At 33.5% G+C, this 25,796-nt stretch overlaps 7 protein-coding genes across 7 annotated transcripts; 6 read left to right on the top strand and 1 right to left on the bottom strand.

Annotated features, from left to right (window-relative positions):
• Positions 171-1,518, top strand: LOC104782757 (MATH domain and coiled-coil domain-containing protein At2g42460-like). Its single transcript, XM_010507772.1, has 4 exons — positions 171-344; positions 466-626; positions 748-953; positions 1,048-1,518. Exons 1-4 carry the CDS (start codon positions 238-240, stop codon positions 1,483-1,485), a joined length of 912 nt encoding a protein of 303 aa, XP_010506074.1. The 5' UTR covers positions 171-237; the 3' UTR covers positions 1,486-1,518.
• On the top strand, positions 2,971-4,170 carry LOC104784363 (MATH domain and coiled-coil domain-containing protein At2g42470-like). Its single transcript, XM_010509402.1, has 4 exons — positions 2,971-3,074; positions 3,146-3,306; positions 3,423-3,673; positions 3,751-4,170. The coding sequence occupies exons 1-4, from the start codon at positions 2,971-2,973 to the stop codon at positions 4,168-4,170; spliced, it is 936 nt and encodes a 311-aa protein (XP_010507704.1).
• LOC104782756 (MATH domain and coiled-coil domain-containing protein At2g42475-like) lies at positions 7,407-7,949 on the top strand. Its single transcript, XM_019244247.1, has 3 exons — positions 7,407-7,493; positions 7,570-7,675; positions 7,757-7,949. Exons 1-3 carry the CDS (start codon positions 7,466-7,468, stop codon positions 7,947-7,949), a joined length of 327 nt encoding a protein of 108 aa, XP_019099792.1. The 5' UTR covers positions 7,407-7,465.
• Positions 8,374-8,840, top strand: LOC109132621 (MATH domain and coiled-coil domain-containing protein At2g42465-like). Its single transcript, XM_019244385.1, has one exon. The coding sequence runs from the start codon at positions 8,455-8,457 to the stop codon at positions 8,770-8,772; it is 318 nt and encodes a 105-aa protein (XP_019099930.1). The 5' UTR covers positions 8,374-8,454; the 3' UTR covers positions 8,773-8,840.
• Positions 9,301-12,103, top strand: LOC104782755 (sn1-specific diacylglycerol lipase beta-like). Its single transcript, XM_010507769.2, has 8 exons — positions 9,301-9,512; positions 9,804-10,130; positions 10,220-10,407; positions 10,492-10,842; positions 10,930-11,130; positions 11,220-11,290; positions 11,371-11,510; positions 11,616-12,103. The coding sequence occupies exons 1-8, from the start codon at positions 9,473-9,475 to the stop codon at positions 11,948-11,950; spliced, it is 1,653 nt and encodes a 550-aa protein (XP_010506071.1). The 5' UTR covers positions 9,301-9,472; the 3' UTR covers positions 11,951-12,103.
• LOC104782754 (LOB domain-containing protein 17-like) lies at positions 18,318-19,646 on the top strand. The gene is made up of 2 exons (XM_010507768.1): positions 18,318-18,697; positions 18,813-19,646. Exons 1-2 carry the CDS (start codon positions 18,419-18,421, stop codon positions 19,281-19,283), a joined length of 750 nt encoding a protein of 249 aa, XP_010506070.1. The 5' UTR covers positions 18,318-18,418; the 3' UTR covers positions 19,284-19,646.
• On the bottom strand, positions 22,799-24,722 carry LOC104782752 (LOB domain-containing protein 16). The gene is made up of 2 exons (XM_010507766.2): positions 24,113-24,722; positions 22,799-23,317 (listed from the first exon to the last, which is right to left on the bottom strand). The coding sequence occupies exons 1-2, from the start codon at positions 24,413-24,415 to the stop codon at positions 22,886-22,888; spliced, it is 735 nt and encodes a 244-aa protein (XP_010506068.1). The 5' UTR covers positions 24,416-24,722; the 3' UTR covers positions 22,799-22,885.

The following is a 25,796-nucleotide window of genomic DNA, read 5'->3' as shown; positions in this document are numbered from 1 at the left end:
ATTAGATTATTGAAAATTTTAGGTTGAATACACCCTTTTAGATTTTGTTTAATTCCCTTTTCAAAATAGGAAATTGGAATTACAAAAGTGTTTTTTTCTTTGGCTTCTGATATATATAAAAACGTGATTGACGTATGAATGTCCGTCCTATATCAAGAATCAAACAAGTCTCTACTCTCTATTCCCTCACAGCTGGATCGGAAGAACCAAACCTTAAAAATAAGAAAGCTCTTTGAGATGAATAAGACAGAGTTGCAGAAGACTTTTACATGGGAGATAGACAACTTCTCCGTAAGGAAATTTCCAATAGAGTCTACTGTGTTCTCAAACGGAGGCTGCGAATGGTAAAACCAAGAAGAACTAACTCATTAGCTTTCTTAAACCCAATTGTCTACATTCTACAACTAATTAAACTTGTACGTATCCCTAAGTAGGGTTTAATCAGGGTTTTTTTCTTTCTCTCAGGTATGTTCTAGTTCGTCCCAAGGGTGATGGCTTTGAAGATTACTTGTCTTTGTATTTGTGCGTTGCGAACCCTAAATCATTGCAACCTGGATGGAAAAGGCGAGCCAGTTTGAACTTCATTATGTTGAATCAATCAGGCAAAGAGGTCCATAGAACATCAGGTAAGATAACTTATTTTCCAAGTCTGAATTGTTAAGAAGCAGGACCTATATAAATATAGCTCAATGATATAGAGGAAAAAACAAAACTTAAGAATTAATTTATCTTTCGATTGTTTTACAGAACGATGTGGCTTTTTTGACTCTGAGATACTTGGCTGGGGTTTTCGAGCAGCATTACCTCTTAACAAGTTACAGGATAAAGAGTTGTTGGAGAACAACACACTAATCATTGAAGTATACACTAGAGTTAGTGAAGTTGTTCATCAAGGAGATGAAACTAGGAAGGAGATGGTCGATTTCAGAGGTTTCAATGTTCTTTCTTCTCAAGTAAGTTAAGAATCCCCCAGGTATTTTAGTAGATGCAGCCTAAGTTTGGATTTGGTTGACATAAATTACATATTTTTGTTGTTGTTGTTGGCAGGTTACTTCAGTGAGCCAGATTTTCGCAAAGTACCCAAAATTTGCGGTAGATATCAAACCAAAAGCCAAAGCGGTGAGGACAGCATACATGAAGAATCTCCTCGGCCTAATCAAGACAGTAAACCAGCCTCCCGACAGCTTCACAGAGACTGAACTAGTTAAGGCTTACAGCAAGTTAATTGATCTAATGGGAGTGGGCTTTAAGGTAGACTGGTTGAAGTCAAATCTTGATGAGGTTTCCTCGGAGAGGAAGAAAAAACTTGATGCTGATGCGGCTCGGGTCCAAGAACTCGAGGAAAAGGTTAAGAATCTGGAGTCGATGATGTCGAATATTGAACTTGAACTTGACAAGGAGAAAGCCAAGTCTCATACTGAACCTAATTTTCTCTCGTTGAACAACGATTTTATGTTTCCTTTACGACAACTAAGAGTAATCTGATTCGACGGAAAAGATCGGATTAAGAAAAGAGAAAACAGGCTGGAAGACAATATTATTGTTCATCGCTTCCTTCTTCACATTCTCCTTTTTAAGTTGTTCTTCAGAATATATTTAAGTTCATTTGTTAATGTGTTTTCCTAAGCCTTGCGTCAGAAGTCTTTGAGTATGTTTTTTTCTTAAATCTCAATCTCAAGAATCCGAATAATAAAAGAAAAATGTTATAATTATGATAAAACAGAGAACCGAGCTGCAGCTGCAGAATACCCTGTATGTTTATATGAATGAAGTAAATATAGGAGAACAAGATCTCAGCTCAACAGAAGTAACAAGAGCATTGTATTTTGTAGAAACCACTTTAAAAATGCTAATTTTGCAACGCCTTTGTTGCATAGTGCTAAAAAGTGCTAAACTACTCATCACACAGATATGAAAAACACATTACAAATTACTGATATATGTAAAGACCAAAGCACAAAACGACACTGTTTTGTCAAAAGGCCCCAAGACGATGAAGCCCAACACCAAAGCAGAAGCTTGCAAACAAGAGTCCAAGCCCAGGTCTGTGCAACGGCTATATACACCTGCAACACAGGACAAGAACAGAACGTCAGCACAGCAACTTGGAGCATGTACGGAAGTGACGACAAAGAACAGGTTCACACCACTCGAACCATGCGACAATGATCAAGTCATGTCACAATCAATATGCCAGCTAGTCACTTCATAGATAGTTCTAGACATTAGGTTAAACTCTTGTAATCTCTATAAAAGGGAAGTCTCATTGTAATGCCAAACTTAAGGATTGAATAACAAAAGAAACAATCTTTCATATATATCTTATTTCTTTCAATATAAACATTTAAGCTCTAATTAGTAATCATAAATATCTTTGGAATTTGGCATTACTATGTTGGTCGTTTCATTACGAAACCAAAACAGAGTTTCCTTGCAACAAAAGGTGTCATATGGAAAAAAGCATGTTCAGTTATTAAGTTTTAATTTCCCGGTCCCTTTGTTTCTCTAAACGTTGTGAATTTGTGTATTTTTTTATTCTCCTCTGTAGCAAAACAGAGAACTTCCTCTGTTTCTCAACCAAGCCCTAAAAAAAGGGTTTTTGACTTGTACAGGAAGATACCAACATGGGATTTTTCAAAGGCAAAAATTGCAGCCCTACGTAGTCTGGCATTAAAATTTTTTATCATATACTATTAATTTATTTAATAAACAAATATAATTAATTAAATTGCTACAGAACTCTAGTTACATTATTGAAGAGGGATGTAATTAGATTTGGTCAATTATTGCTTAAATTTTGATATTTTTTTTTCAATTTAATTTTCAGGTTTTATTAATTAAGTGTGGTTTTGTTCTCGTTTCTTCTATAAATAGAGGAGAAGGGTTCATGTCACGTGTTAAGATATCAAAAACAAAATTTTGCGAGAGAGTTAGTCTTAAAGTGATAAGTAACCTCGTTTGTGAAGAGATATGGAGAATTATGAGAAGACAAGTTTCAGGTTTGAAATAGATAGCTTCTCAGAGAAGAAAGCTGCAATATCGTCTCCTATATTCTTAAGCGGCGGATGCGAATGGTAAAAACGATAAAAAATCACTTCTTTTAGTTTACTAGATTCAACAATAACTTCGTATATTTCTTTATCAGGTTCGTTACAGTTCACCCAAAGGGATGCCCTATTGAAGACTACTTGTCTGTGTATCTCCACGTTGCAAATCATGAATCATTACGAACTGGATGGAAAATAAGAGCTAATTATTCATTCACTGTGCTGAATCAATCGCTCAGAGAGCTCAAAAGAACAACTGGTTATTAACTTATCTTCTTTTTCTTTCTTTTTTTGTTTGTGTGCACAAGATTAACTTATATCTTCAACCACCAAAGAAGAAAGGTTGAGAAATCTATATCTGTTTTTGTCTTACAGAAGCATGCGACTTGTTCTGTGCTGTGGTCCCAGGCTGGGGTTATCCCAAAGTACTGCATGTTAACAAGCTTCAAGAAGAAGGATTTTTTGAGAAGAAGAATCCAAGCTTTTCCTTGAGTCAGTTCTCAGGCTGGGGTCAGGACAAATTGATCATTCAAGTCGAAATAAAAGTAGTTGAAGTTGTTTATGAAGAAGAGTTAACTGGGAAGGAGATGTTAGATTTTAATGGTTTTCCGATTCTTTATACTCAGGTATGTATGTTTATGAGCTTGCGGAATCTTGTTGTTAAATATGATTTTGATTTATATGTTACTTTTCTTGTTGGCAGTTGGCATCAGTGAGCAAGATTTTCGTAAATCACATGGACTTTGCAGAATATTTCAGACCAAAGGACAAAGTAGTGAAGACAGCGTACATGAATCTTCTTCTGAGCGTCATCGAGACACTGTGCAAGCCTCCACTGAGCTTCTCTGAGACTGAGCTAAGTAACGCTCGTGATAAGTTGAGCGAGTTAACTGAAGCAGGTTTCAAGCTGGATTGGTTAGAGGCAAAGCTGGACGAGGTTTCCTTGGAGAGGAAGAATGCAACTGCTAATAGTTATCGTGTGGAAGAACTTGAGGCACGCATCAAGAATCTGGAGCTGACTTTGTCGGATCTAAAGTTTGAACTGAACAAGGAGAAAAAGACCAAAGTTACTAAAATTTTGTCATTTGACGACATTGTTGGAAGTCGTAATTATCAAATTTAATCCACAAAAATATCTCTGGGATTTGGCATTGCCTTTGTTCGTTGTCTCAACATTTGTTTAGTCATCATCACTTTTCCTTCAAACATGCATATGTATCATCTTCTTCAAGCGGTCACATCTGAGATGTTTGTTCAAGATGGACATCCGATCCATTCACAACAATAGTCTTTCACTACATGGTTTAAACTTTTAAACTACATTATATTTATGTTTTGATTTGTAAATATACACAATCTCTTTTTTTTACAGCTAAACATAAATTTATATAATCGTGAGGGTTGGTCATGTCTTTTATCTACTGCGCTACGTCTTCTCTAACTTTATGTATCTGATTCTAAGAACTATAGGATCGACAATATATTTTACTTACGCTAACAAATTATACTAGCTCATGTACATCATTTATAACTAAAAACCAATTTGTAAAAAGGTAGATTGACATATATATACTTTTACATATTACGACGCTAAGTCTCTTTTAATTTTAAAACTAATATGGAAATAAATCTTGCCTCTATCAAGAAAAGTTCGCAACGTTTTACATAATAAGAGACAAACCCAAACCCAACAGAAAATAGGTATACACTAGCTAGACCTTATCTCATAAATGATATAAACTTATCCCAAATAATACATGTAATTATCCTAATATAAAAATATACTGAATTACGTACAAAAGTTTCACTAATTAATTCTCCCTATTTTATCCAACATTTTTATTATGTGAAATATTGTACGTTTAGGCCCATAATTACCGGTGTATATAAATAGGGTTTTCGCTGAGTACAGCTCACAGAATTCTTGTTACAAAATTTCACTGCAAGAATTTTGTCTTTTGCTTGACAAACGAAGCCTAATTAAGAAAGCGTTTTCATAAGATATGGGGAATGAGATGAGTGTCTCAGGTATTCCATAGTTTCTCCTGACTTCTTTTGTTTGCTTTTTATTCTCTGAGAGCACGTACCAAACAAGTTACAAGTTTATGAGAATTATGTTTGTGAATTTGTTCCTCAAAGAAAATCCAAGAGACTAAAAATTAAAGCGTTTAAACAGATTTGGGTGAACAGTTATAAACGAGTTACACGTTTATGATAGATAACTTCTCCCATAGGAAAGCTTCGATTAGGTCTCCTACGTTCTTAAGCGGTCAATGCGAATGGTAAGCGAGTAGAATCAATGTTTAGGTTATACAGAAATTTCTATTTGATCATTTAGCACTGAAAAGGGTCCCCTACTCTTTGCTTTTTTTTTTTTTTTTTTAATCTTCTCAGGTATGTTGAAGTTTATCCCAGATATAGCAAATATGATAATCGCTTGTGGCTGTATTTGGCCGTTGAGAATCCTTATTCATCAAGCATATATTCTGGATGGAAAAGGAGAGCTAATTTTCGCTTCATTATTTTAAACCAATTCGGAAAAGTTGTCTACAAAACAATTGGTAATAAATTAAATGATCATATCTTCCATATGTAGTTAGGATATTTATGAGAGAAGTAACATCATATCTCTTTTTTTTTTTTTGGTTGGACATCATATATCTCATTTATGAAGACGATAAGGTAAATGTATATTTTGTTTTTGTCTTACAGACACATCAACCTTGTTCAGCGGTCATAAGCCAGCCCAGGGTGTTGGCATAATCTCTCTTAGCACGCTTAAAGGAATGGGATGTCTGGAAAACGACAAACTGATTGTTAAAGTAGAAGTAAAAGTAGTTGAAGTAGCATATTTAACTGGGCGGGAGATGTCTGAAGTCGAAACGTTCGAGGTTCCACTAACTCAGGTATGCTAATTAAGAAGCTTCACGATTTCTTGTTGTTTAAGTATATATAATATATATACCTTTCCCGTTGGCAGGTTCAAACAGTGAGCAAGATTTTCGAAAAGCACCCGGACATTGCAGTAGATTTCAAACCAAAAAGCCAAGCGTTGAAGACAGCATACATGATTGTCCTCCTCGGCCTTATCCAGAAACTGCGCAAGCCTCCACAGGGCCTTTCTAAGACTGAGCTAGAAGACGCTCAAAACGAGTTGAGCGAGCTAACGGAAGCGGGATTCAAGCTAGATTGGTTAAAGACAAAGCTTGAGGAGGTTTCCTTGAAGAGGAAAAATGCATTTGATGGTGGTTGTCAGGTTGAAGAAGTGGAGGAACGCATCAAGAATCTGGAGCTGACTTTGTCGAATCTCAAAGTTGAACTGGAAAGTGAGAAGGCTAAATCTGCTGTTGATAATGCTAAACTTTTGTCGCTTGACGACATTCTTTGATGTGAAAATCAAGTTTTTCCCTTATATTGGCCATGAATGGGATGCTAATTTTTAAATCAGTTTTTGTTGGATTTAGTCTTTAGATTTTAGTTTATGGAAAGTCTAAAAAAATGTTTTTTGGTTTTTGAGAAAAATTAACTTAAAAATCAAAAACTAGATTTCTTAAATTATAGGATGACTAAAAGTCTAGAATCGTGAATGGAAGACTTCAACAAAATAGTTTACCTAAATTTTAGGAAAACCAAAATTTTAAAATCTTGATTGGTATGAAAATGAGTTTTTGAAAAATAAAAACCAAAATACATTCAAGGCCATTATTTTTTGGTTAGTAAACACTCATAAGTTAGTCATTAATTTGTTATATTTATGGGGCGCCTTATTTCATTAGTCTTTTCTCTATGATTAAGTTTCGTTAATTCTTTCTCCTTTAGAAAAATCGGAGAACTCTATTTCACTTTGTTGGATATTATCTCTGGTTTTTAATAAAACTTGTAAGAAAGACAAATCATCATCTAATTATTGACCGACTTCCAGGATTATCTTTAGAATAAATCTTTATGTTCATTATGAGAGAAGGCAATATAATAAGTAGCAAAGGAAAACAAAAAAAAATCTTATTAATTTAGAAAAATCTTTTAGAAAAATCTAAGATTTTTAATGTAAGAAATTGTGTTTCTCTTCTATTTATTTCTTTTCAATTCATTTCCCTTTGTTTAACCCATTCATGGTAATATATATGTGTGTGTAAATGTAAATGTCATTCATATTAATGATATGTTGTTACTTGTCACCTTTTATGGAGGGTATCCAACATACATAATAGGTGTGATATTTTATAATTAATTTTATTTAGGTCTATAAAATACTCATTTATAATGATAAAGAAATAAAAAGCTAGTATCTATAAACACAAGTTTTCTTTGACGTATATAAACTCAAAGTCTCTTGAAAAAAACAAATCTTTGTAGTCCCTACAATATTTCATCTTTAGATTGAAAAACAAAGCCTAAAGAAAGCGGTTTGATAAGATATGGGGAATCAAATGCAGAAGATCTCAGGTATGTTGCTGAGATTTTGTTAGTTTTTTTTCTTTATGTCTAATTTTCTGAAAGCAACAAAGCCTGTTCTAAACAGATGCGAGGAATCAAAAGCAGACGAGTTTCACGTTTGAGATAGATAACTTCTCGGAGAAGAAAGCTGAGATATCGTCTCCTTTATTCGGATGCGGCGGATGCGAATGGTAAAACAAAAATTATTTGGAAACATATATATCCAACATATTAGATGTAGAGTTAAACGAAGGTTTCTTTTATTTTCTCAGGTATGTTACCGTTCATCCCATGGGAGACCATTGCTGTGATCACTTGGCTGTGTACATGAATGTTGCCAGAACTAAATCATTTGGAACTGAATGGAAAAGGAGAGTTAGTTATCGCTTTGTTTTGTTGAATCAGTCGGGCAAAGAGCTCCAGACATTTGGAACACCTAGTAATGTTCCTATCTATCGTGTTTGAATCTGTATAGAACAATAATTATAAATCATATAATCATAATGAATAACAAAAGTCTATGTCTTACAGAAGCAGGCAGCTTGTTCTGTGATGAGGCCCGAGGCTGGGGTTATCCCAAAGTATTACCTCTTAGCAAGCTTAAAGAAGAAGATTTTTTAGAGAATGACAAACTGACCATTAAAGTGGAGCTACAAGTAGTTGAAAATGTTCATGTAGAAGAGGTAACTAGGAAGGGGATGTTAGATCTCAATGGTTTCGAAGTTCATTATACTCAGGTATATGTTAAGGAAACATTTTTGTATTTTTTCTAAGAATAATTTGAAACATTTTTGATATCTACCATGCAACTTTCTCGTTGGTTTTAACAAAAAAAAAAAAAAAAAAAAAAAAAAAAAAAAAAAAAAAAAAAAAAAAAAAANAGGGTGTTTTAGTGAGCAAGATTTTCGCAAAGCACCCGGACATTGCAGTAGATGTCAAACAGACGAACCAAGTAGTGAGGACAGCATACATGGATGTCCTCCTCAGCCTCATCGAGACACTGCGTAAGCCTCCACAGAGCTTTTCGAATGATGACGTAAAAAAGGCTTTGCGCAATTTGAAAGAGCTAACGGAAGCAGGCTTCAGGCTAGATTGGTTAAAGGAAAAGCTCAAGGAAGTGGCCTGGAAGAGGAAGAATGCAACTGATGATGGTTCTCGGGTCAAAGAAATGGAAGAACACATCAACAGTCTGGAGCTGACTTTGTGGAATCTCAAAGTTGAACTGAACAAGGAGAAGGCTAAATCTGCTGCTCCTGCTAAACTCTTGCCGTTTGACGACATTGTTTGATGTCAAAATAAAAGTTTTTTTTTTAAGTTCGTATAGTATATTCATGGTTCCAAAATGTTTTGATTTAAGGCGACTGTTATGTTCTAAATTAATAATGAGAGATTTGGATTTGTTATTTAAACTATTTAAGATTTGGTTTGTTCACTAAACTTCGTCTCTTTTCTCCTCCCTCTATAAAAGAAAACAGAGGAAATCCTCTGTTCTTGCAATTGCAAAATCCTCTTAAAAAAAACAGAAAGTATTCAGATGTTTTTATTAAGACTCCTGATTCCAAAAATGGAGGAAGAGAAAGATTAGATAATATACAAAGGTCGATGCCATCATTGAATTTGAAACCCTAAACGTAAGAAGAGAGTGTGTTACTGTTGTAATGCATGCAAGCATATATGTCTTTGACCCAAAGACGTAGATAGCCCCGTTTTTTTGTTTCCTTAAAATTACTGGACTAAAAATGGACTAATAAAAAAAGGCCCAATTAAGCCCATAACTCGTTACTGAATTTACAAGTCTTGAAGAACCAATCCAGTCGGTGTGCTTTTCCCCCGGTTTTGGTTTTTCCGATCATCTCCGACTTAATGCTCCGCCGTATCTTCGAAGTTTCACTTACTTAGAGATTTTTATTCTCCTCCGCCGTCGGCTTCGAAAGGAGGATTTTTTTTTTTTATTATTGGCCGGAGAAAGCCAATTCTGAGCTTCGCCAATGGCTAGCAGAGCATTGAACCGGCGTCTATGGAACTTATGTAAGCTCTAATTACTCTTTAACTTGTTGGAAATTTCAAGCCTTTTTAGTATAATCCTCCAATAGAGTGTGTTTGTAGGTAGAAACACTGAGATATCACTGGTGAATGAGAATATTGAATTGATGAGACTTAGCTCTGTTCTCGCTTTATTACTTTTTTCAGTTTTTGTGGACAAAAGCAATCTCTCTATGGTTTCTCTAATAAGAGTTTAGATTGAGAATTGACTATGTTTGAGATGAAAGTTTTGAAATTTTAGTAAGGATTCTTGACAAGTTTCCAGCCTTTGTTCAGTTGTAGAAGGTTCACCGTTCAAGAAGAGACGTGGATTATATCAAGGAGTTGTTTACAATGTTATCAAACGATTTCAGTCGCATCTATCAGAATCAGGCAAGGTAGAGAAGGAGTTAGAAGAACAGGGACAGGGAGAAGAGAAGAGAACACCTAGTAGAGCTTCTTCGAAGTCTGGATTAGAGGATATAAGACGGTTTGAACCAGGAGTCGACAGTGATGGCTCTGGTGATGAAGATACAGGTGATGGGAAGTGGAAACTGGACCTAGCTTGGCTCACAAAAGCACTTGAGCCAGCTATGCAATTGCGTAGATGGGCTCTTCCAACAGGTCTTTATTATATGGTTGCATTCACTGTGCTTATTTAAAAAACCATAATGCCCGAGGCAATGTTTGATGTGTGTTTTTCTCATCTCTAGGAGAGAAGTCACCGCCTGGTACTCGATCTCTGTCTGAGATCATTGCTAGTATTCAGAGGAGTAAGCTCGGGATTGAAGGTTGGACTCTTGGTGATCTTACAATTGGTCTCTATCTTATATATCTTAGACAAGCATCCTTGTCTCCATTTGAGGACGTCAAGGGTGTAGAAGTTGTTTCAGAGTCTACAGTAAGAACATTTAATTCTGACCATTGTCATGTAGATGATAACTTCCCTTTTTACCAAATTCTAAGTAGCTTTATTGTTTTTCAGGTTTATGATCTCATATACAATGCCGAGTTAGCTAAAGGTTGTTACAGAGATAGTGTGACTGGTCTTGCTAAGAACACAATGCTTCGCGAGAATAACATTCTTAAATTTGTGAAAGATTCAAGTGTTATGAGGCCTGGTTATTACATAGGAGTTGATCATCGAAGGAAGCTCGTTGTTTTTGGAATACGTGGGACACATACAATTTATGATCTTATCACTGACATTGTCTCTTCAAGCGATGAAGAGGTCACTTTTGAAGGCTACTCAACACATTTTGGAACCGCTGAGTCTGCACGATGGTTCCTTAACCACGAACTGCAAACTATAAGAAGATGCTTAGAGAAATATGAGGTGATGATATAATCATTGTTGTTTCTCGTTTCTTTTGTTTGTGAGATATGAGAAGGATGGATTTATATTGCAATGAACGATCCATAGGGATACAAGCTAAGGCTTGTTGGCCATTCTCTCGGTGGAGCTATAGCTTCGCTAATGGCGATAATGCTCAGGAAAATGCCAAGGGAAGAATTGGGATTTGATGCTGAAATTATTTCAGCCGTTGGGTATGCAACACCTCCTTGTGTTTCCAAAGACCTTGCAGAGAACTGCTCTGAGTTTGTAACAACTATTGTAATGCAGGTCAGAACAAAAAGAAACTCTCTTTTCTTGATCAAACTTTGCTGAGGCTACTCTCTTCTTGAAACTCACAGCATTTCCACCAATTACAGGATGATATTATACCTAGACTAAGTACAGCTTCTCTAGCGAGATTGAGGAATGAGATCCTTCAGACAGATTGGTAAACAAATACTTCTCTTGTTGAAACTTTATTACCCTTCTACATTTTGTTTGTTTACTGCTGTGTATTTGTAAATCCAGGACGAGTGTTATCGAGAAGGAAGAATGGAAGAGCGTACTAGATTTGGTTACAAACGCTAAACAAGTTGTCACCTCTGTGCAAGACGTAGCTCGAAAAGTTTCTGATTATGCCAACTTCGGAAACAAGAAAGAACTTCCTGGTAACTACTACTTGAACACGCGCTTTTGTGTAATTCTGTGTATCACAAGAATTCTTCATGATGTACTTAACGCTCCATAATCTCATCTTTCTTAATTCGTACCAGAAATCCCATCATCCAAGAACAACCAGTCTGAATCTTTGATCTCCGAAACTACCACTAAAGATATTGTTAAAGTGCCAGAGGAGTTATATGTACCGGGGGCGGTTTACTATCTAATGAGGAACCTAAGAGGAAACCCGAAAAGCGCAGGAGGAAAACAAGTAGAGTACTTTAGTCTATGGAAGAGAGATCCAGGACAACATTTTCAGAGGATACTTCTTTCAGGTAATTTCATTACAGACCATAAATGTGATAGCCATTACTACGCTCTGCGAGATGTGCTGAAAGGATTTCCCAGTTTCATCGACGAAAGCATCTTCAAGAAGAGATGCAAATGAAATGGAATCTCATCTCTCGGTAGAACGTAATGTTTTTAGTTTGTCTGCAAACATTTTAAGAATAAATGATCCAGTGTATCACAGCATGAAGAGATTTTTGTTTCTTAGAAACTTTGAAGGATTAATGGCAAGCTGGCTGTGATTGGTTCTACTTTTTTTATATGTAAGAATAGGTCATTAATGGTTGGTTTGTGTTTACCAAACTGTTATGCATCATACATGATTACATTCATACCCATGAGACAATTGTATAGTTTAAAGCCGATTTGGTTGCTTTATTTTTTTGTTTAACTGTTGTATAATATATTTCATAAAAAAAGTCCTCGCATGATTCTATTTGTATTTGTATTTGTGACACAATCCAAGAAAGAAAGAAAAAAAAAATTGAGTCATACCATTACTTTCAACTTCTGAATCTCATCGGTATCATTTTGATTCTTTGCAAGCCCCCATTTCAACCCCTCTGACACGACTTGCAAAATTGAAGTTTCACTCATGTCATGCTAGCTCAGAGGGGCTGATGTTGAGATACATACACTCCAAAATATAGGTCTCTTATCTGTTCATTGTAAACCTCAAGGACACTAACTGACTCAAGGACACTAACCGATATACTTAGGTGGTGGTTTTATAAACGTAGTCAAAGCTCTTAAGCTAAGGAATGGTGACCAGATCAGTTTTGATGTAGAAGGTCTTCTACCTCCTCAATATACATATAATATGATATGATGAACATATTATGCACACAATTTCTCAAAGGATTTAAGTACAAATACTTTGAGAAATGTGTTACCATCGGATTAGAAAATAATTAAGTCATTAATTAGAGCCTACTTGCCATAAATTGTGAAGTGAATAACACAAATCTTATTTCATCATTCATATATATATTCTCTCGATCGAATCCTACATACCATAAAGGATGAAGCTGTACCTAAATTTTAGTAACCTTTTGAATTGGATACAATTAGATATTCGGAACTTTCTAACTCTTAGAAACTAACACTGAAATTTATTTTCACCATTAATGAAATATTTTCTAAAAATATTATTTCATCACCTACAAAAAAAACAAATCTTTCCAAAAATTTGTTACCCACAAAATTCAAAGTTTATCACTATTTCAATTAGTTAATGATAATTCTAAACTTTTTTCTCCCTATTAATTTCGAAATCGTAACAATATAAATTTGCATCCATATTTTTGGAAATTCAAATATATACGTTATAAATGGTTGTGCATATTGCTAAGAATTTAGCATATTCTACAGATCTACAGCTGACTCACTAAGCCTATCTATATATAACTAGATGCAAGGGTTAAGTTAACACTCGTCGACTCCTTAAAACCATTTTAAAATGTATACACTTCTTTGATCATATTGGCTGCAAATGCTTTCACAGGCATTGCAATGATCAGACCTGCAAATGCTTTCACAAGCCTTGCAATGATCAAACACTCATAAGCTATAAACATTATAAAACCTTTTCCTATTAACCCCGTTGCTAGACGTTGCTACACGATTCTCTCTACACGATTCTCTATTCACTCCACTGGGTTAATTTCTCGGACCTCACTATTCACTCCACTGATCCCAAACAAGTACGACTTACTCATTCGTATTTTTATATATTATAAAAGTCCTTGAAAAAAAAAATGGCTCAAATTAGTGTTCATAATTAAGCGAAGCAAAGAAAGAAATTAAATATTTTTTATTTAGTCACTGATTGGTGGCTACTTAAATGTAGTAGTTATAGGCACTTAAAGATTAGGTTTATAGCAATGCATAGACCCCCACAAGAAAAGAAAGTGATCCATTATTTTAGAAAGCATGGAGACAAGAAGTGCCTATGTATTGCTATAACCACTTAAAAGTAGGTTTCCATTTACTATTTATGGTAGTTTTCAATTTGTCTTTCCCTTAGCCGCCGCTTCTTGTCTCCATGTCTTTCTATTATAAATTATTATCTCTTTGTAAGCTAATAAATTACTACTAATTACTCCCAATAATTCATCATCTATATTAACATTTTTTAAATACATTATTTTGTGTTATGTTCTTTTAGTTTTTCTTAATTATTTTGTTTTATTTACAACATTAACCTCTATCAATTTTCTAAAATAATATTTCATAGAAACTCAATTAATGAACTATTTAAAACGACCTAATTTGATACGTTCATTGCCATAAATATTTTTACAACATCTATTAACCCCTACAGATTTTCCTAAAATAACATTTGTAGAAAGTCAATTAATGGATCTATTTAAACCAACCTAATTTTAAACGTTTATTGTCATACAAAGGTTGAATATATATATATATATATATATATATATTCTGTTTGTTCCTAAAACAACTCTATGCATTAAATGATTAATCCCATAAAAATCTCAAAATCCATTTTAATAGATGTTTGGTGACTGTAGGACCTATTCCGTTTTAATGACACAACATCATTTGAGTAACAAATTTAACCCGCAGTGTATTGCGGGTTAAATAACCAAATATTGTTATGCGGTGTATTGCGGATTAAATAAGAGTGGGATTGGTGGAATTGGTGACACTTTTAAATGTGTACCAGAAGATAAATGTATTACTAGACTATACATATACCACACGGGTTAAAACCTTGAAAACACTACAAAAATCAAATACCTATAAAAATTTATATTTTTAAAATTAATAAAATAACAAATAAATACAAAATAAATTTTAAAATTTAAAATTAAAAATATTGTCCCGCGGTGTACCAGAGATTAAATACTAGTTTGTTTGATTTTCTTAACAATTTAGTAGAAGGAAAAAAACGTATTATTTGTATATTGTTGATATCGGAACTAAGCACATGTAAACGAATATTAAGACGACGCATAGTCGTTATATTAGTAGAGTTAAGCTGATAGCGCTCTCAAGAAAACGAATTAGTGGTGGCTTTATCTTTTGATTCGACCAATTGGATAAACTCGACGTATATACAAATCGGAACATGATAGAAGTTGAACACTAAAATTATGTTTCGTATACTTAAAGATGATGTTCCATAGTATTATTAGTATATAATATATTTACTTATTTCCATTACTTCCTGACGTTCTACGTATGATCTAATGAGAAATAAAGGTTGATGTCTCCGGGACTCGCATTCCCTTATGATTTAATGAGAAACAAAATTAAACCGTTCCCTTATATTGAGGTTTAGACTTTGAAATTTTGTCCTCGTTCAAACTAAAAGTACACTCGCCCAACTATTTTCATATATGCAAATAATATTAAACTAACCCATTTATATTAAGAACGACGTAAGGTAATTTGTTATTGTAACCTTTTGACAAGGAAATAGTAATTAATTTATATAAAATAAACCAACAACATCACTTTCAGGGTACTTTCTTGTCCATCCATTAAAAAAACTCAATATTCAACTATTTACCTGATCTTATCTATCTTAAGTACGTAGATATTGGTTGTCTCCATGTATTTATAATACTTCAAAAGAAGGGAAAATTAGAAATAAAGGATATTTTTTTAAAAAAATGTCTAAATATACTTTATTTTCACAAGTTTGGTCATATAGGTTTTATAATAATCAAAAACCAATTTTGCCCTCAAATTTACATAAATTTAAATAACAAAAATATAAACTTCTAATTAAAAAAAAATTTTAAAATTCCTAACATCAAAAACTCTAATCGATAAAGAGATTTCTATTATACTCATAAACCATCAAAATAAACCTTTATTCATTTTTTACTTTACCAAATCGGAAAAAGAATCCTTTAGAGACATCGACGGCGTCGGTAACTGTCTTCCTCTTGTTGTCGCGTTGGTAACCCTTTAGAGACATCGACGACGGTGAGTTTCTTTATTCCTCCTTTTCTCATCTGGGCGAAGCTTCATTCGTCCACCTCTTGATTTGTTTCATCTTGTTCTCGCGATTCATCATTTTTTGTTTGCTCCTATAAATAGCTCACTTTCGTTTGCTTCTCATAACCATACTTTAAAATTCATCTTCATCTTGCAGTGTATTTCATAGTTGTGAAAGAGGAACGAGGATAATCGTTAAGCATTTGCCAGAATATGTGAAAGAGGATTGACTTCGAGATGTCTTTTCACAAAAAGGAGAAATCACAGACGTGCAATTGATGCGTTTAAGGTACATATACTTGTAGATTCACAGCAGCTAATTTGTTGTGTGTGTTTATGTTGGAATCACTCTATATAGTTACGGTCGCTGCTTTTGCAGTAATGATGGCAGAAGTAGACAATTTGCTTTTATTGGATTTCGTAATGAACAAGAAGCTCAAGCTGCTATCACATATTTTAAGAAGTCTTTCATTGATACTCTTAAAATATCTGTTGAGGTGATTGATTTTCACTTAGCAAGATACTCAGTTAAGTTTCATGATAACGGTGAGCATTTTTCTAATGCTTATGCTAAAGGAGACATTTTTCTAACACTTTTCTTGACACTGGTCGCCTTTTCATCCGTAACCTGCCTTACACTACAATGTAATGGATCTTCATCTGGTCCCAGCAAGTCAAATCATCTTGTAATTCTCCTGTCACCTACACAGATAGAAGTAGAACTTAAGATATTAAGGAACACATTCATTACGTGACACTTTAGATATTTGATCTACTGGTTATCTAATTAAAACTTACCGTTGAGCTTATATACATAACATGGGAATAGCGTTCGATGTTCATAAGCTTCTCTAGGTTTGAAATTCAAATTAGAACGTAATCATAACAAACAAATACAATCTTAGATAAATATTTAATTTCCTTTTTCAAATATTCACTTCCTATATTTAGTGAAATCTAAAATTTTCAGAGTATACATTCTATATTTTTGTAGTATATATCTACTAATTTTCTCAGAGATATAGTAAAAGGAATAAAACATATTCTAACGTTTTCAGAGCATAGAGTAAATCGTAGAAGGTTTATACTAAAAAGTTTAGAACATAGAGTAAATCGTAGAATACATACTCTGAATATTGTAGAATTTTGAATTTCGGACTACTAAACTATTTAGAACAAAAACCTTTTCTGAAATTAGTATAACATGTACAAAATGTTAGAATACAAAATCTGATATTTTCAGAACAGTAGAAAACGTTTTTTGAATGTTTTATATCAAATTTTATCCATCAGAAAAANCTAACAAACAAATACAATATTTAGTTTCCTTTTTCAAATATTCACTTTCTATATTTTGTAAAATCTAAAATTTTCAGAGTATACATTCTATATTTCTGTAGTATATATCTACTAATTTTCTCAGAGATAGAGTAAAAAGAATAAAACATATTCTAACGTTTTCAGAGCATAGAATAAATCGTAGAAGGTTTATACTAAAAAGTTTAGAACATAGAGTAAATCATAGAATATATACTCTGAATATTGTAGAATTTTGAATTTCGGAATACTAAACTATTTAGAACAAAAACCTTTTCTGAAATTAGTATAACATGTACAAAATGTTAGAATACAAAATCTGGTATTTTCAGAACAGTAAAAAACGTTTTCTGAATGTTTTATATCAAATTTTATCCATCAGAAAAATAACTTATAAATTTTTATTGTTTTTTGTAAAAAAATATATTACCTCTATAATTGTATATCTACATATTTTCTTATATTTCACTTTTTGAAACTTATTAAATTAAGGTTTATTAATTTGTGTGGGTATTTTAGGTAAAAATGACAATTTTGAAGAAAATGTGTATATGGACAAAACTTTTTTTTAGTGATCCTTTATTTCCAATTATCCCTCAAAACAAAAATTAAATGGTTTTGTTGACAACAAAAAATACGATTTAAATTTGCAGTATATTGTATGTGGGTCAGGGTTATCGATCTATCATAATTCCATACAATGAGAGAAAAGCTTAATTTTGAACTAGATATATATATATAATAGATTAATTCGTATGAGTTATGACGTAAAATTAGAAACGTTATTATGAAGACTACTTAAATAAAAAAATGTCTGTGTCACACTCTACTCAACTGTATGACGTATCACATACCATATACATGTCTCTGTTGTCTCTACTATATTTTTGGCTCCTTCTTTGGGAAAAAATACGTTTCATTGCTCATTGGTTATAAGTTACACAAATTAAATACATCCACTGATTAATGAAGAGGCTGTGCGGTCTCAGTCAAGTTTCAAAATAAAAAATCTAGATCAATTGTAAATTAATCTTAACAAAAATTCAAGAAAAAACTAATGACAATTAACAATGAGATACGTGTATGCCACTAAGCAGACAAGTTTTGGTTAAAGAATGTAATTAGTAGTATATGAAAACCCACCTTCATCTAAATATTTATAAAACTATCCCCTACGCTAATGCTCCTCCATTCTTAAAGGTACTCAAGGTTAATTATAATCATCATTCATCAAACTAAAGACCTACATTACATATATACTTAGTAACACATAGTCATCACAATGACGGGCTCTGGCTCTCCTTGTGGAGCTTGCAAGTTCTTAAGAAGGAAATGTATAAAAGGATGTGTGTTTGCCCCATACTTTTGCCATGAACAAGGAGCTTCACATTTTGCAGCCATTCACCAAGTGTTTGGTGCCAGCAATGCTTCTAAATTGCTCTCTCATCTTCCCCTCGAAGATCGACGCGAAGCCGCTACTACAATCTATTATGAAGCTCAAGCTCGCCGTGAAGACCCCATCTATGGCTGCGTTTCTCATATCTTTTCCCTTCAACAACAAGTAAATACATATAACTTCCTTTATTAACCCTTATCTTGAATTTTTGATATGACATTTATATATGGATCAGAATTTGGAAATATGGATCCTAAGTTTTTCTTGGTATTATGTGTAGGTTGTGAACCTACAAACACAGCTAGAGATTCTAAAGCAACAAGCAACACAAAGCATGATGGCTAGAGATTCTCCATCCATAGAAAACTCTAATTGCTATCGAGATAATAAGCCTCAACATCTTCAAAAACCTCAAGATCTCCATCTTCGTCGTCATCATCATCATACCACTTCGAATTATCAAAATGGAAGTTTGGAAACGGAGCAATACTCTGATCTAAAGAATATCATGACGTCATGCTACCACCAGAACCAAACCGGGACGAGGTCATTCATCGGAGCTGGTGGAGATAACACGGCAGCGAGTTACTACTACAACTCCTCAAGTGGCTGCAGTGAAGAAATTAACTCTACCATCCGTGAATTTTCCAAATATTCTGAATTGGATCAACATTTGAACACTTTTAATCAACATCGTCATGGCGGTGGCGGCAATGATCTACTGTCCGCGAGTTTTGAGTACACCCCGTAGTCGTGATGTCTTTTTTGGTGAAGATATGAATGAACACGATCAAGAACCGATATGTATTAGTAAATATAGTATAATTTTACTTTATAGGAGTATTATGTCTTTTTATTCCTTTAGTTTCCATTTGAGTTTGAGCTTATATATCGGAGTCAATTAAATTATTGGGAAACCACAAATAACAAATTCTTAAGCAGCTTAGCTTACTACTGGCTACTGCGTTGGAAAAATTGTGTGTTTAGACACTCTAGGGCCTAATGATCTCCGCCTTTTATATTATTGGAATCTAAACTAAGAATTGTTACTGTTTTAATATATCTGGCTATATATAGTTGTAGAAGGTTTTGGCTATAATTAAATCACGTAAGGTTCTTCCTTACTTTGTACGTACGATGTATGTTGTCGATTTTTTCGTTGTAACTTTTGTGTGTGTGTGTGTGTGTTTTTTTTTTCTGTAAGTCAAGGGTTTTGCTTTGTCAAATTGTTATAGAATAGTACGATTTTCTAAATTAAATATGTCTGCTCGTGACTCACGAGTGACGAGTCGTGACTCGTGAGTTAGAGTGGTGTGACATATTTTCATTCTATAAATTAGTAATGTTAAAAACACTATTATCTTATCATTCAAATTATTTCTGGCTGACTGAAAGAAATAAGTGGGCCTAAAACTCCCTGATTGCTACTATAAAGCGTATTAGGCTAGCTTTTCATACTAAATGGGCCTAGAACGTCTCACACTAGTCACTTTCATCACCACATGACACTGATTAATTAAATGGCCTGGGGAAAGAAATAGATGGTGGGTCATACAAACAAACGACTTGTGCAGGCCGCACGTGTGTGTGTGTGATTTTAGTTCAACGGTCAAAGACTTCGATTGTACTTAAGCTACGGACCCACGTGTGTTAACTCCAGCCGTTTCAGTCTCTTTTTTAACCATTTTTAAAATAAAAAGGAAACAAATTGTGATTTTGACAAGAAGACAATAGTTCGTGTTTATTCCCTGTCAGTCGACATGTCATTGTACTAAAATATACGCATTTTATAATAGTAATGTAGCCACTTTTTTTTCCTTTTCTTAATAATTAAACTATCTCTGAACTGTGAACTCTGATCATCATAACCATAATTAGTAATTTACCTTTATACATCCAATTAATCCTCTATGATGAGCTTTATCTTTCTCTCAATGTTGCTTTAACATTATTATATTGGTTTGTCTTAGTTTTTATATGAATGAACTAGTAATAAACAGACGTCCCTGATGAATGTCTAAGTGGTGAATTGATGATATCATGCTTTGACCACCAGCTTTTGATCTGTTTTATTCTTATAATAGTAGAAAGAGTGAGAGAAATTGAATACAATTTTGTCTTCGGTAATGGGCTCGAAGAGGTCGATATTATTTTATTAAGTACGCACATACATAAAATGTCTTGACTAAGAACAGGCGTCGCCGTATTCTTGTTCACGACTCAACCACAATAAAGTTTTGATTATAAACGTGTTTGGAGTTTGTAAACAATTTTCTGATGTATCCCACCTAAATATTAAGTATTATATATAAAATACCATATATAAGGTCACGTGGTGCATTTTTGTTATCCAACTCCAGTCAATGTATATCGTTGACTATTCATCACAAAGTTAGTGAAAATTTCAAGAAATCTGTTCATTGTGAATAGTACTGAGATGTTAAATTGTCTTTCTGACCCCGTAAAATAAAAATAAAAATGTTAAGCTATCGAAATTTTCCAATCTACACTTTCCATGTTGAAGTGACCAACATTCTGACATGTTAATGCTAAAATAATAAGGTTTAGACATGTATCAAACATTTTACAATTTTACTGAATATTTGAGTAGCTTACCGAATGTTAAACAGAAGACAGGCTATCAAATTAACTAGACTTAATTAATGTCTGTCAAACTAACTAACCAGGTGAGCTATTATTTGATCCTTTTTAAAACTCTACGTAAAGTATTGATCATGTGTTTAACTAAACTTGTTCTTTTCCTTCTATTAATAAGCTGTTTTTGATTAGGTTACCTCGAGATTACAAACCATTAAGTCCTTTTACAAAGACTAAAAGAGCACTTGTGATTTTAGATGTGGACAATGACAACAATCGAAGCTTCTTGGTGGGGAATCGGGTTAATATTAGATGCGACTGATTAGAGTTGGCAAAGTAAAACTAATTAAAGATCATTATTTGAATTTAATTTAAGTGATTGTTGCATACGATTTAGGGGACATTTTGTCTATAGGACCACTACAATTTTTATGGAGGATTGGCGCTATCATAATTAACAAGACATTGCTTAGTTAATGTTAGGTAAACATGTTTATTAAATGTATTATCAATGCGTGGTCCATTTATATACTATTACTAGTAATTTGATACTAGATGATATGATTTTCGATGATTTGCTTCTCTGACAGACAATCATAACATCCATACCTCCTATGTTCTCCAAATTCTTTTTTCTTTATCAACAATTTTTCTTTATTGTTTCATCCCTTATAAAATTAATATATTTTTATAGTGAAAGTGTTGACTTATACATATAATTTGTATCGTTTAGAGTCATATACTACGATTTTAGCCTTCATAGAGATGCTAAAACTAAACGGTTAGTTAACATTTAATAACACGGATGTAAAACTTTTAATTCATATATATGTACGTAAGAAAATGTCTTTGTTAAGTTTAGATTTCAATACAATATCATTTTTTTTGACAAATTCAAATATTTTTTGCTTATTGATTATAAATCAACATTACTTCAACTTTTTTTTTAATATCTTCCACGGAAACTAGACAAAATTCGTAAGGAGCCAACTAAACGCTATTTGATAATGAATTATACACCAATCAAAATGAAATATTTTAAAGTTTCGAATAAGTGTGTCTTCTAAAGTCAACCCCTTGGGTCCGCCGCGCACACGTCTACAATTATTATATTTCTAACTTATGAAAATTTAGCGAATCCTTAAACAAACTCATAGGAGATGAAGCTCAGTCTGCACAGAAGCATTTCTATTAATAATAACTTATAGAATTTATCCGTCATATTATTTTCTCTGTATTCGTGTGACATTTTTTTTTTTCTTTCTGACATTACCTAGGTTTATTTTATTCATGTAAGTAATTATAGTGTCGAGTGGGATATAGTCCTCAATTTGTTACTTAATAAACTCATTTTTTGGGCAATTTAAGAGACGCAATAATCAATCATGCGTGAAAAAAATCACATTAGTCAATAAACATCTATATTGATCAACAAACGAAAGTTCGAAACCCTTGAACTAGCTATAACAATTATTTTAGTTTTTTTTTACTATAACCTATTAATTGTATTGATTTATTTATTTTTGTTTAGACGATTTGTGATATTTATTCGATCAGGACTAAATCATTTCTGTTTCAATTAGCTAAACCGATTTAATAAGATTACTGTCCAGTCAAATCTTTCAGTTAATGATCAATGGCCGAACCTCAGCTACTACAAAGCAAACATGGATGAAGACATCTTTATTGATGATAACATGCATGTGAACATGAATGTTATGTTCTCTGTCTGTCTACATACGTTACCAAATTATCTTAGTTCTTCATCATTCTAAGAGCCAAAGCCTGAAGCTCACCTAAATCGCTACTACAATAACTCACTGATCTCTTCTTGTTAGGATACCCTTCGTGAAAACCTAAACCATCGTGACCGTATACGCTTCCTCCGGTTTGATGAGTCTCTCGCACATTAGCTGTTGTGGTGACGTCACTGCTCGTGTTGCTGAAAGATTCTTCTAGCGAGCTCTGAGGCGAGACCGGATTATTAGGGTTTACATGACCGTAGTAAGGATGATGATCGTTATACGGTGTTGAGTATGCACTACCGATCGGAGAGCCACTAATTTGTTGCCACGTCATAAACTGGTTAGTACTCTCCGAGCTGTTTCTTAGATCTCCGGCGGCTGACATCTGGTGGCCAGCGATCTGTGCCTTCATTTGCATGACTTGCGCTTGCAAGTAAGCCATCTATATATAAACGCATAAAACTCTAAGTTAAACAAGATTGATCCAGTTCTATGCAAAATTTGTAAGCACATATATAGAATATGCTTCTTCCGTTTATTATGAAGTTATCGTCTATTTTTCTTCATTTAATGTCTTTGTGCTAAGAAAATAAGATGTTGCAGTTTTATGTAAATTGATATGGTATTTCTAAATATTAGCTAGGACATATGTAAGTAATTTACACTTATAGCGATTCATATTCCAAGAATAGTAAATGCATCCAAAGATATATGTTTACTTTTATAAGCGGTTAACTAGTATTCACAAATTTTTCAAAACATCCATCTTTATGAAGCGGAAAGAATATGGTGTCGTATTCGAAACATCCATTTTTATGAAACGGAAAGAATATAGTGTCGTTTACTAAAAAAAAAATTATGAAACGGAAAAATATAGTGTCATTTACACAAGATTTTGACGAGTCGAAAATGACAAACACACGAAATGAAAACATCATGAAAAAAGTTTTACGAAAATACTGATTGCCTATTTGTAACGTTTCCTAAAAACTCTTAACTATTAAGATCTCGAACTTTTAATAAATTTAGGCAAAAAAAAAAAAGAATAAAAGCCCTAATGTGAAGCAAATGATATGATGGGAAAATAAGTTGTTACTAATTCATAAAGATTTTCTGAGAACAATTAATATCATATGCACGAAGTCTCATACCAATCAACCACCACTAAATTTATGTAGTGACTAAGCAAATAGTCTATAAATAATCATGGGTCACTAACGATTACCCGGTCAATTACCTGTTGTTGAAGGGCGAAAATATGAGAGACACAGCCATAAACAGGGTCATGAAGACGAGCCTGAGCTTCGTAGGCGATGGTGACAACAGCTTCACATCGATCATGGATTGGAACATTAAGCAAGAGCTTAGAAACGTTGCTTGCTCCAAACACCTTGTGAATAGCTGCAAATCTTGCTGCTCCTTGTTCCGATGAGAAGTACGGTGCAAATATACAATCGGATGCACACTTCCTCCTCAGGAACTTGCATGCACCGCATGGTGAACCTGATCCCGCCGTTGTACCGCTACCAGAAGATGCCATCGGCGAATCAAACAAAAAAGAGTGATGATTTTTATGTTATTCGTACAAAAAGAAAGAAGGGTTCCCTTGTTTCGGTTTCTTATGTCCCTTTTTTTGTTGGTTGGATATTTTTGAGAGATGTTGAAAGGATTGGAAGAAGGAATGGTTTTAGAATTGGGATCGTCGTCGGAGATGTGCACGAGCGAACTAGGAAATGGTGATGGAGGAAAAATAAAAAGAAATGAAGTGATGATGGAGAAGTGTTTGTTGTCTTTGGGTGGATTTTATAAAAGGAACATTATGATGAGAGAGAAGAGGTCTTTTTTCTTCTTTTTTTCTTAGGCATACTTATTTTATATGTTCACTCAATGATTATTTACAATCACATATTATATGATACTATTTTAATTTGTTATTTTTGGTCTACCATATTGTGTCATCTCTGTATATAAAATCCTTAAATTCTCCATCACTAGAGTATGAGCCATACTTATCGTTTCGGTTATATGTATATTGTAATATTTAATAAAACTATAATTCGAATGACATAATCTTCCTCTTTTATATTCCACTTCTTATATATGGAGTTTTGACTATATTAGAATTGGAATTTTATGCTATAGTGGGTATTTCATTTTCTGTGTATTTTTAGTCATACACAACTTACATTTTTTTTTAACACTTGAACACAACTTCCACTATTGTCTAAAAAGATTTATTAACGAATCCTATAAATGATGATACTTCCGAAATATGTGATCCGATTTTGAAATGCTTCAATAAGAGCTTTTCCGCTTAATAAAAAATCGCAAATCCTTACAAAATCTTGATTTGAAGTCTCGCTGAAAATATATACAAACTCCAAATCACTCGAGCCATTAATCAATCTAGAGTCTTCACTAAATTTTTTTTTTGATTTTTATAATCTCTCAAGCTAGAATCAAATGTTACGTTGTCTAATGTTAGTACGTACGTAGCGGATCCATAAAATACATTTAGTCCATTCACAAGCTTTACGTTAGCTTTGAATTCACATATAAACACTATATTTCGTCCGTTGATAGATCATGAACTATATACAGTATGGAAGTGTATATGAAGAATTGCGTTGTCTACAAATAACAACATTTTGCTAACACCATTAACATTAACTGAGATCATGTTTTATAATTTCTACAAATACCTAAAAAGAATGCAATTAATGTCCAAAATTATCGAATGAGCCAAAGGGTGTGAATGGTAGACAATGGAGGGTCACATGTTGGATTCTAGGGAGACAATCAANCATGGTGAACCTGATCCCGCCGTTGTACCGCTACCAGAAGATGCCATCGGCGAATCAAACAAAAAAGAGTGATGATTTTTATGTTATTCGTACAAAAAGAAAGAAGGGTTCCCTTGT

This window comes from Camelina sativa, chromosome 4 (genome assembly GCF_000633955.1).
Source record: "Camelina sativa cultivar DH55 chromosome 4, Cs, whole genome shotgun sequence".
NCBI lineage: Eukaryota > Viridiplantae > Streptophyta > Magnoliopsida > Brassicales > Brassicaceae > Camelina > Camelina sativa.
The sequence above is the reverse complement of the archived record's forward strand: the minus strand, read 5'-3'. Positions and strand labels throughout refer to the sequence as shown.

Excerpts from the sequence above, each read along its gene's own strand:
- LOC104782757 (XM_010507772.1), top strand. The coding sequence starts at position 238 with ATGAATAAGACAGAGTTGCAGAAGACTTTTACATGGGAGATAGACAAC. Across the intron at positions 345-465 it reads TCAAACGGAGGCTGCGAATG|GTATGTTCTAGTTCGTCCCA; the intron begins GTAAAACCAAGA and ends TCTTTCTCTCAG. Across the intron at positions 627-747 it reads AGAGGTCCATAGAACATCAG|AACGATGTGGCTTTTTTGAC; the intron begins GTAAGATAACTT and ends ATTGTTTTACAG.
- LOC104784363 (XM_010509402.1), top strand. The coding sequence starts at position 2,971 with ATGGAGAATTATGAGAAGACAAGTTTCAGGTTTGAAATAGATAGCTTC. Across the intron at positions 3,075-3,145 it reads TTAAGCGGCGGATGCGAATG|GTTCGTTACAGTTCACCCAA; the intron begins GTAAAAACGATA and ends TTTCTTTATCAG. Across the intron at positions 3,307-3,422 it reads AGAGCTCAAAAGAACAACTG|AAGCATGCGACTTGTTCTGT; the intron begins GTTATTAACTTA and ends TTTGTCTTACAG.
- LOC104782756 (XM_019244247.1), top strand. The coding sequence starts at position 7,466 with ATGGGGAATCAAATGCAGAAGATCTCAG. Across the intron at positions 7,494-7,569 it reads TCAAATGCAGAAGATCTCAG|ATGCGAGGAATCAAAAGCAG; the intron begins GTATGTTGCTGA and ends TGTTCTAAACAG. Across the intron at positions 7,676-7,756 it reads GGATGCGGCGGATGCGAATG|GTATGTTACCGTTCATCCCA; the intron begins GTAAAACAAAAA and ends TTATTTTCTCAG.
- LOC109132621 (XM_019244385.1), top strand. The coding sequence starts at position 8,455 with ATGGATGTCCTCCTCAGCCTCATCGAGACACTGCGTAAGCCTCCACAG.
- LOC104782755 (XM_010507769.2), top strand. The coding sequence starts at position 9,473 with ATGGCTAGCAGAGCATTGAACCGGCGTCTATGGAACTTAT. Across the intron at positions 10,131-10,219 it reads TAGATGGGCTCTTCCAACAG|GAGAGAAGTCACCGCCTGGT; the intron begins GTCTTTATTATA and ends TCTCATCTCTAG. Across the intron at positions 11,291-11,370 it reads GAGATCCTTCAGACAGATTG|GACGAGTGTTATCGAGAAGG; the intron begins GTAAACAAATAC and ends TTGTAAATCCAG.
- LOC104782754 (XM_010507768.1), top strand. The coding sequence starts at position 18,419 with ATGACGGGCTCTGGCTCTCCTTGTGGAGCTTGCAAGTTCTTAAGAAGG. Across the intron at positions 18,698-18,812 it reads TCTTTTCCCTTCAACAACAA|GTTGTGAACCTACAAACACA; the intron begins GTAAATACATAT and ends TATTATGTGTAG.
- LOC104782752 (XM_010507766.2), bottom strand. The coding sequence starts at position 24,415 with ATGGCATCTTCTGGTAGCGGTACAACGGCGGGATCAGGTTCACCATGC. Across the intron at positions 23,318-24,112 it reads TTTTCGCCCTTCAACAACAG|ATGGCTTACTTGCAAGCGCA; the intron begins GTAATTGACCGG and ends GTTTATATATAG.